Below are 9,052 nucleotides of genomic sequence, written 5' to 3'. Positions count from 1 at the left end.
AATTTATAGCCCAATTTATTTCTTTTCTTTTCTTGTTAAAGTTAATTTGGTTTATTTTGTAGTTATGCTTTACTTGCATTGTCGTTTGTTGGTCACATGGTGTTATGTTCATTTGCATAAGTAGGTCAAGGTGAGAGGTGCCGCAGGCACGAGGGCATATGGTTTTTTACCAGCGTGAGAGAGGCAGCAGAAATGTCTGTAAGCTTGCTTATGTGTGTGAATAAACCTCCTCAAACTCAATCTTGTTATGGACATCACTTTGCTTTGGTACCTCTGAACCTGCGTAAAGCCTAACCATGACGTAGCCTCAAGTGGCCATTTGAGAAGTTTGTTATTTGTTTTTGTTTAAGTTTATGGACAAATAGCCACTACAGTTGAGAACCACTGATGTAGAGGAACCCTGCGTCCTTTATGAGACCGTTTACAGCAGGACGATGATAAGTATGAAACGAGTGGAGAGAGATGAGGAACGACACATCACAGAGGTCGGACTGAACGAGGACTTGAACTGGCAACGAGGCGCTTCATCTTTGAGATCTCAGAACCACAGTAAAGCTTCACTGAGCTGAACTTCAGCTGATAAAAAGTCCGTTTGTGTCTCACCTGAGCTCCTGTGGAGTTTATCAGGTGGAGCTTCGAGGATCTCCTGCAGCACAACAGGAGGAACCTGAAGACACACCTGGCTGCTGCTCCGCCCACTCACTGTCAGCACAGCTGGCCTGAGACACACAAACTGAGTTATTAATGTTTCTGAACACAAAATCTCATATTTTACTATTTTATATTTTTATTGTCATTCCTAAAGCAACATTTGTGTCTTGTTACAATAAGAGGATTTCCTAAAACATCATCATAATAACCACCTCGATGATGTCAGGCTTACCTGTAGTAGCGGCGCACAGCAGTGTGGGGCAGGCAGGGGTAACAGGGCACGTAGATGCCGTTGGCGTCGGTATCGAGCTCTGAGGCACAGCGACCGCAGCCGGTGAAGGTGATGTCACCGCTCAGTGCCGCCAGGATCCCGTCGAGCGGCGTGGAGCTGTCCAGCGCCGGCTGAGGTGTATTCTGGGAGGGCGGAGAATCTTGGAAACGGAAACTGGTGACCTGGACTCTGAGCTCCACGTCACCTGTTGGAGCAGAGAGCAGGTCAAATTTTGCTGTTAGTTTGATTATTTAACACGTTGATTGGTCACCAGTCACACACAGGAAGTCAGCCTGTAATTAGAAATTAATTTAAAACACTTAGCAAAACCTTCAGTTTGAAACAGGAGTTCATCTCAGCTCTGGAAAAGTAACCCAGACAATATTTCTGCACTTTAATAACTTTATTTCATGTTCATACCTGCAGAACTACTCACATTCCCAACTGAGCTCTCAGACTCACCGCTGTATTTCTGTGACAGCAGCGTGTCTAGGTCCAACTCCAGGCTGCTGCTGTTTCCTGTCCCAACGGGTCGTGGTTGTAGGAAGTCCTGCACTCGGCGGCTGGCAGGGTCCAGAGGCTGGACGGAGCTCCAGGGCGTGGAGTGCAGCTCCAGGAGGTCAGAGGTCAAACCCTCCCTCACCAGGAGGACGTGGAAGTCCCAGACAGCCGCTGAAGAAGAACAAGGATTTATTATGTTGTGATGTGAGTCAGCTGTTTAAGATTAGTGTGTGTGTGTGTGTGTGTGTACCTCTTTCTCTGTTGAAGCGAGGCAGCCAGTCCACAGCTGCTCCCCACAGCAGCAGCGCCCCCTGCTGGCCGTCTGGCTGCTCCACAGTCAGAACGGCCTTCATCTGAACAGCCGACCTGCAGCGAGACTCCGCCTCACTCCTCCACCCTAACAACCATCCACCTCATTAAGACTCTTCAGCATCTCAACCAATCAACCAGGACAGTTTACAGAGCCCAGCAGTGTCCCACAGGGATCTGTCCTCAGACAACTGTACCACTGTATTTATATATAATCTACTGATTACAAAAGTCTGTTTCTTTGCTGATGACAGTGTTTTAATACAAAGTCAGTCCAGAAACGTCTTTAAAAACTAGCTGATAAAACCAAACATTGTTTACAAATTCTAAGAAGAAGCTACTGAACTCACAAGCTACTGTTACAGAGCATGGTCAAAATACTGAGCATGTTTCTTCCTTTAAATATTTAGGATTTGTTGTACGACATAATTTCTTTTCAGTTTCAAATCCAACAGCTTGTGAAAAAGCAGAAACTGGGGTTTTACTTTTGAAACATGCTTCTTCAGGCCGGCTGCTTCTTTCTAACCTCCTGTATGTATTCTTGGGTTATGACCTCCTTGTCCATGTACTGTTTGTATTTTATTCATGTATCCTGCTGACATTTATTGTTATTGTTATTCTGACAACTTCTTTTCCTGAAGTTCCCCAGATATCATGGAAGGTGTGTGTTTTCCACACGACTGTCACAATCTATTAGTTACAGTTAAATCTATATTAAAAACACTAACTGTTGACAACATGTCCACATCAGGGACCAAAAAACAGACACAGCAGAAACATACGACAGGAGATTTTTGCGTATTTACAGTTTCGGGGAGGTGTGCGTCAGGCTAATGCTGCACATACCTATGATGTAGATTTGAAGTAGGATTATAAATGTACCGCCTCTAAACCACTTTAGCTCAGTGACTAATTGTTTGTGACCCGCTCACCTGTGCTGATATGTGTGTGTTTGACTCGCAGCAGGGCGTGAACCAGCGTGTTGGCCCTCAGGGACCTCAGGGCGGTGTAGGGGAGGCGGTTCAGGTCCTGTGGGGGGCGAAGGTTCAAAGACAACAGCATGGGGCGCCGCTCCCGAAGAAAGCCGCACAGAGAGCTGAGCGAGCGAGCATTAACTCTCTGAGGAACTGGAGAGAGAGAGAGAGACTCTTTAGCTTTGAGTTTGACGCTCACCTGTGGAGGCTGCTGATTGGTCGCAGGCTGGGGTCGGTCGTACCTGGTGGTGAGGCGGAGGCAGCGATCTGTCCCAGGTTGAGCAGTTTGCTGCTGAAGGTCGACTGCAGCACCGTCTCTCCTCTCCACCTGTCTTCATTCACCTGCAGTCCTGAGAGGAAGAAAGGAGCATAAAGGAGGTGGCGTCCACGTCTGAAACTGAGCGTCCATGACCTCGTGAAATAAAGGAGGCGATGAAATCTGATCCAGAGAGGAAGGTTTGACAAACAGATCCATGAATGTGAAGGTTTATCTGAAACAGAAAGGCTGCAGAGGTTTATAATCCTCAGAGACAGGGTTTTACCGGAGACAGGAAGACAATAAGTGTTGCACTCGAAAAGTGAAGTTGAACACCTGAACACAGCTGACCAATCACAGCGTGCAGCAGGTGTGGTTGTTACAGGAATGACTCCTTTGTGTTTGTTTCTGTACCTGTGATGAGCAGAACGTCTCCAGGACTGACGGTCAACGCCCAGAACGCCGCTCGCCGCCAGAGCACCACCTTCATCTCGACGCCTGATTGGTCCGTTACCACGATGGACGCCAGAGGAACGAAGGTCCCTGCTGCCGGCCCCGACTTCACCTTTAACCCAACAGATCAAACACAGGAAACTAAATCATTGATCCTTATTTTATTTTTAGGATTTTCAACCACTTCATGGACTCTTACACATATTTTAGTTGTTCAGTCCATCACTTTGGTCCAGACTGTAAAACCTCAAATGGATTGGCAAAACATTTTTTACAGATGTTCCCCAGAGAATGAATCTTACTGACTTCCTCTAGCGCCACCATCAGGTCAACATGTTAACGTGTCCAACACTTTGCTTTATGACTAAATACCTGCAGAACTACTCACATTCCCATCAGCCTCAGCTCTGTTTACTTCTTATTAGCTAATGTTAGCATCCTGCCATCATCATCAGACTCATCGTAACATCTTCACTCACCTTGACCTCCTTCAGGTGACAGGGGTGAACCACCGCCACCAGAACCGAGTACCGCACCCCTCGTTTGTCACACCGTGTCAGAAGAGTGGTGGCACCTTGGGGCCCGGCGACCACGGTGGTGTCTGACGGGGCCACAGACGCTCCGGTCCTGAGGTTTTCTGAGAGTCGAGCTTTCTTGAAATCAGGGGATTTGGAGGGGGAGGCTTTGGGGGTCGTGCGCTCCTGTCGCTCGGCCTCCTGGGAGCAGAGCACCCCGTCTGTGGTGGCCTCGACGACGACGCCCCCTTCCTCCGCCCTCGGGGTTGGGCGGGGTTGGCTGAAGAGCTCTGCGGAGGCTCCAGGTGAGGGGGTCACAGGGCTGAAGAGCTCCGGGGTGCTGGAGGAGACAGATGGAGGTGTTTGGGGGGGTTTGGGGGGGGTCTGAGGAGGCGGGGTTTTCTCAGGGGTAGCTGCTGATTGGACTCCACACCTGCCTCTCAGGATTAATGCCTGACTCAGAGTCCAGGTGGTGAGGTACTGAGTCTGGGCGGACAGAGGAGGGCCGGCTGGTGTCGGCTGGCGTTTAGAACAATGTGGAGGTTCTGGTTTTTCTGGCTGAGCTGCAGGGAAACAGCTGTCCAGATACTCATGAACTGAAGCCGAACACTGATCCTCTCCGGGATTTAATTCTTCATCTGGGCTCAGAAATCTCTCTGCAGGTCCGTGATGGTCCGAGGACACTTTGGTTAACGTGCAGCCTGATCCAGCTCGTCCTTCAGGTTCTCGTGACGTCTCTGTGGTCCGATCAGCTTTAGAGGACGAGTCATCCTGATCGGAGTTTGTTTCATCATCTTCTCTTTGTAACCTCGGTGCAGATGGATCAGATTCTACATTCTCCCTGCTCCTTCTCTCCTCGGATGATAATTTCGTTTCATTTCCAGCCTCGTCTGAAACATTATCAAATAATTTGGATTTCTTTAACTGATCTAAAACACAGAAAAGCAGCAATTTTCTGTTGATCAACAAAAGATTTCAGGTTTAAAATACAGTATATTTTACCAAATCAATAAAAATAAATACCATCTACAGCAGTTTAAATGTAGAACAGTTGTTCTGTTTCCCAGCCCTTCCTGAACGCCTCACCTGCTGCAGGCCTCAGACGTCCATGCTGCCAGGTGAGCTCCAGGTGTCTCCAGTCTGCAGGGGGACGCTCCTCACCCTCCTCCCCAGCTCCAGACACCAAGGCCGGGCCAGAGGAGGGAGGAGGAGCCCCCAGGAAGACGTGGATCTTTGGACGGTCGCACATTCTGCTGCTGAGGAGGATGACGATTATGACAGTTTATTCATGACAAAATCAGAAAGTTAAAACAGATCACGCAGGGACTGAGGTCAGTTCTTGAGATGTGACGAGGTTCATTAACATTACTAGTGACTAAGTTCACACATTTTAAATGTTGACTTATTTAGTCCATCTTTCTATTACTGTTATTATTCACATTTTTAGTGTAACTTTATAACATCAGTCCAGGGACTACAGATGGCGAGCGCTGTCTGTCTAAAATAAACCAATAAATAAATAAATAAATAATGTTCTATTGATCTTTCAAGTCAGATTTCAATGACTCCATGAATTTCCTCTAGCACCACCCTCAGGACAAACTTTTTACCTCCACCAGGTAAACCTTGACTTTGGTAACAGCAGTAAATTAAAGTGCTTTCATCAGAAGTCTTTCTCAGCAGATACGCTGTCTAGTTATCATGACAGGAGGTTAAGGTCATGTGATGGCAGCTGGGATATCTCCGTGACAACAGAGCAAACTCCACCTTCCTAGGAAGAAATGTGACTGAAAAAGCTAGTAAGTGGACCTTGATAAGATCTTTTAGTCAATCTATTTTTTTTAATATTTTATTTTACTTTTTTCTTTTTAGTGATATTATTTAAATAAATGTAGTAGAGCAGCAGAAGAAAGTAGCAGAAAATAGAAACACTCAAAGTACCTCATAATTTACAGTTCAGTAACACATCGTAAGTTATGACTCAGTATCTCATAATATGGTTTCAATTTAGTTAATCCATACTTTTCATAATAATGGTATATCATCATCATCATAACTTGGATTGCATATCTGATCATTTTGATTTACCATGACTGTTTTTTACCTTGTAAAACAACACATATTTCTCATGCAGAGTGGCAGTGATTCTAATTAGGAACAATTATATATACTTTTGTTGCTAATCTCACTGATTTATTTATTGCAAAATCTACAGAAAGTACATTTGTATTTAAGTGAGCAAATCATATTAAATATAGCTTTAAAATGTATTTTTTTATTCCACTGTTATCAGCCTAAAGCTTCTCAACCTCATCTTTCAGTTTGTCAGGGCCATACAGAACTTTAGAAATACTGAGCTCATAGATATATGAGCTAATTAGAAAAATACACAACATGTGTAAGTTTAGAGAGTTACATCCTGAATTTATTTCAGGAAAAATAACTAAAGACTGAGCAAATAAATGACTATGCTTCTAAAGTAAAGAGATAATTCCCAATCTGTGTTGAAAACGTATAAAATCCTAAATGTAAAATATTCCACTCAAACCTTGAAAAGTTTTATTTTGGATGTTTCAACCGGAAGTTCCATTGCACCAGTTCCGGTTAGTCTGACATTAGCCGAACATATTTTCCTACCATAACACTGCGGAAACTGAAGATGTGTTTTACTGTAGCAGCTGTCTGAGTCTCTCAGTCCTGAATAAACACGTTTCTAAACGGCCCCAAAGTCAAACTCTAGTCAGCCTAACTTACAGACTGAAGGTGAAATGGTGTCGTGTTGTTTTGTGTTCCTCGCAGCGGTGAAACGTCAGTTCGGTGTCGGGACTCCCCGCTGCACGTCCTCCTCACACCCTCCAGCTCTGAGCCGGACCGCGCGTCTCCCGGGACGGTCCGCTTCACCACAACCGGAACGCGTACCGGTGTTTCGGAGAGCTACTCACCCGGGGAGCGGGCCGCGTCCTGGCTCTCCCGCAGTCCGCGTCCCTGCTGCGGTCCCGCGGCTACAGCTGTCCGAGAACATGCCGGGAAATATTATTAAAATGTCTGCAGGCACGTTATAATGAAACCCTGATTTAATAAAACTCCGTTTAGTTTCACTGTCAGCTCTAAGTTGTATAGTTTTTTTTTTAATATTGATGGTTTAGTTTAATGGACTTTAATTGTAACAAACAGAAATTTACATAATTTCTGTAGGCTATCAACATTTTCACTAAAACTTTGTATAAAGTAAATAATTTTAATTCACTCTGGTGAAGCCAAGAGAGACGCTCATAAACACATCATGCAGCACACAGACAGGTGTGATTTCCTGTAAATGGGGTGAGTTCAGTTTCAAAACGTTTTGAACCTGTTCGGATTAAACAACATGTTTCCTTGCAACGTTGTGCAACGGGCTTCGAAGTAGCCTGTGTTTCACCCCGTTTGTCTCGGGTGTTAACATCAGCTGCGGTTCAGTGAACCACGTTTCCGTTGAAAAAAAACATTTTACTACGTTTTGTCTGTGCTGAACTCAGCCGGTTCATGAGAACAGGAGAGAAGTGTGTTCATTTAGTTCAGACTACTTTGAGTCGACAGAGCAGTGGGAGGAAAAGTGAAGGCTGGCAGGGTGAGTGTTAATCCAACATTTCAGGTGGACACAAAGGGTGCTTCACAGGTCTCTTCATTGCATCCACGTGTCCCTCACTTAGGCTACGTCTTTTCCTTGCGTCTTAGTCCCGCTCACCTGGGATGCATGGAGAGACGAAATGAAACCAAGCCAGGAGAGAAGGGACGAGGAAATGTGTTTTTAGAGACATAAAGGGACGTCCGTTTCTTATGACGGCGGCACAGGCCCGGCGCCAGGATGAAGTGACTGAGGGGGAATCAGCGTGTCAGGAGATTTTAATAATCAATGAAGTTATGCTGCTGTGCCTCGTGCGTAAATGCGCACAGTGTCAGTGATGCGCCTCTGAAGTAACAAAAACAATCGCTTTCTGCTGCCTCAATAGCAACGCGCCTGACCTCACCTCATTTAAACACCAGCACTCCAATGAGCTCACAGATAGGTGCAAGTGCATTTTCTATTTAAACAACTTGGTCGCTTGGTGTGCAAATTTTAACTGCGCCGTTGGAAACTTGACGCTTTCGCCTCGCTTTGTGCTGGCTGCAAGACGGGGCCAATAATCTTTTTGGTCTTTTTGATAAACGTAGGTTTTCAGACTGCTATGCCAATTTCTGTATTTGTTTTCAACCTGTGGGTGGCAGAATGTCGGTGCTGCATCATTCGTTTTGATGATCATGCCTCCCTAAATGTTTTCACTCTATTCAGCCCGTCCTTGCTGTTGGCAGAGGAAAATGAATACAGCGTTTTTGCGTCTCTAGCCTGCTCCGTGCAGGTGGATCGCTGTCAGATGATGAGCCGTCAGATGCGTTCTCTATAGATGAACTTTTACCCGCTGGTGCTTATGCAAAAATGACAGTGACACCTCTTACCAAAACACATAAGAAAAGTCAAAGACTGTGGGGCTTTAATATTGTGTATAAACCTTGTTGTTTCTAGACTGGGGGGGGTAGAAAATGCAACTGGTCACAGCTGGATCCGCTGTCCCATCAGCTCTAACAACTTTTGATGGAGTTTGTGTCTACATACATGTGCACTGTGTTGGTACTAATAAAGTCTCCCAGTTATCAGTGCAGAGCAGGAGGATTCGCTGTTACCTGTTTAACAAACACCTGCACATGAAAAATGATGTGTTACTGAATGTCCTGCTCAGACGCACTGGATCAACCCAGATCACGGTGTCTTGGGATTTATTAGCCTAAATGTTTCAGGGAAATTGAAATGACGTAACTTGTATCAAAGTTGACGCTCAGTTTTTCATTTATTTCCTCTTCTGATATCCTTTAATACTTCTGCATAGGCTACATTTTATTTGCAAGTCACATCACTGGTCACTGATCGATCACCTTCCATCATATAAACCCGACGCTTTTTTACCAGCTACCCAATAGTGTCGCTCAGTAAAAGTCTTCCGCAAAGGATGCACTGGTGTATCTCCTCAGAGATCGCTCCTCGGAGCGCAAATAAGAGCTTTGGGACAGCCTGCAAGATGGCGAAGCGGAACAACTTCCTGTTTTAGTG

At 45.5% G+C, this 9,052-nt stretch overlaps 1 protein-coding gene across 5 annotated transcripts in view; it reads right to left on the bottom strand.

The window, feature by feature from the left end:
• shld2 (shieldin complex subunit 2) overlaps positions 1-7,680 on the bottom strand; it is a 9,063-nt gene extending 1,383 nt beyond the window's left edge. Inside the window, exons 1-10 of one of the 5 annotated variants that reach the window (XM_046042727.1) lie at positions 7,655-7,680; positions 5,017-5,183; positions 3,895-4,859; positions 3,377-3,527; positions 2,949-3,056; positions 2,665-2,859; positions 1,674-1,820; positions 1,385-1,594; positions 884-1,127; positions 604-719 (exon numbers count right to left, since the gene is read on the bottom strand). In XM_046042727.1, the coding sequence (XP_045898683.1) occupies positions 604-719; positions 884-1,127; positions 1,385-1,594; positions 1,674-1,820; positions 2,665-2,859; positions 2,949-3,056; positions 3,377-3,527; positions 3,895-4,859; positions 5,017-5,183; positions 7,655-7,665 (2,314 nt within the window). In that variant the 5' untranslated portion in view covers positions 7,666-7,680. Of the gene's footprint in view, positions 1-603; positions 720-883; positions 1,128-1,358; positions 1,595-1,673; positions 1,821-2,664; positions 2,860-2,948; positions 3,057-3,376; positions 3,528-3,894; positions 4,860-5,016; positions 5,187-6,684; positions 7,105-7,654 lie in introns of those variants that run through there. The other 4 variants (XM_046042730.1, XM_046042729.1, XM_046042728.1 and 1 more) reach the window with 4 other exon arrangements.
• Positions 7,681-9,052: the final 1,372 nt, after the last annotated feature.

The sequence above is a fragment of the Micropterus dolomieu genome, unplaced genomic scaffold (genome assembly GCF_021292245.1).
Source record: "Micropterus dolomieu isolate WLL.071019.BEF.003 ecotype Adirondacks unplaced genomic scaffold, ASM2129224v1 contig_13771, whole genome shotgun sequence".
NCBI classification, from domain to species: Eukaryota; Metazoa; Chordata; class Actinopteri; order Centrarchiformes; family Centrarchidae; genus Micropterus; species Micropterus dolomieu.
The sequence above is the reverse complement of the archived record's forward strand: the minus strand, read 5'-3'. Positions and strand labels throughout refer to the sequence as shown.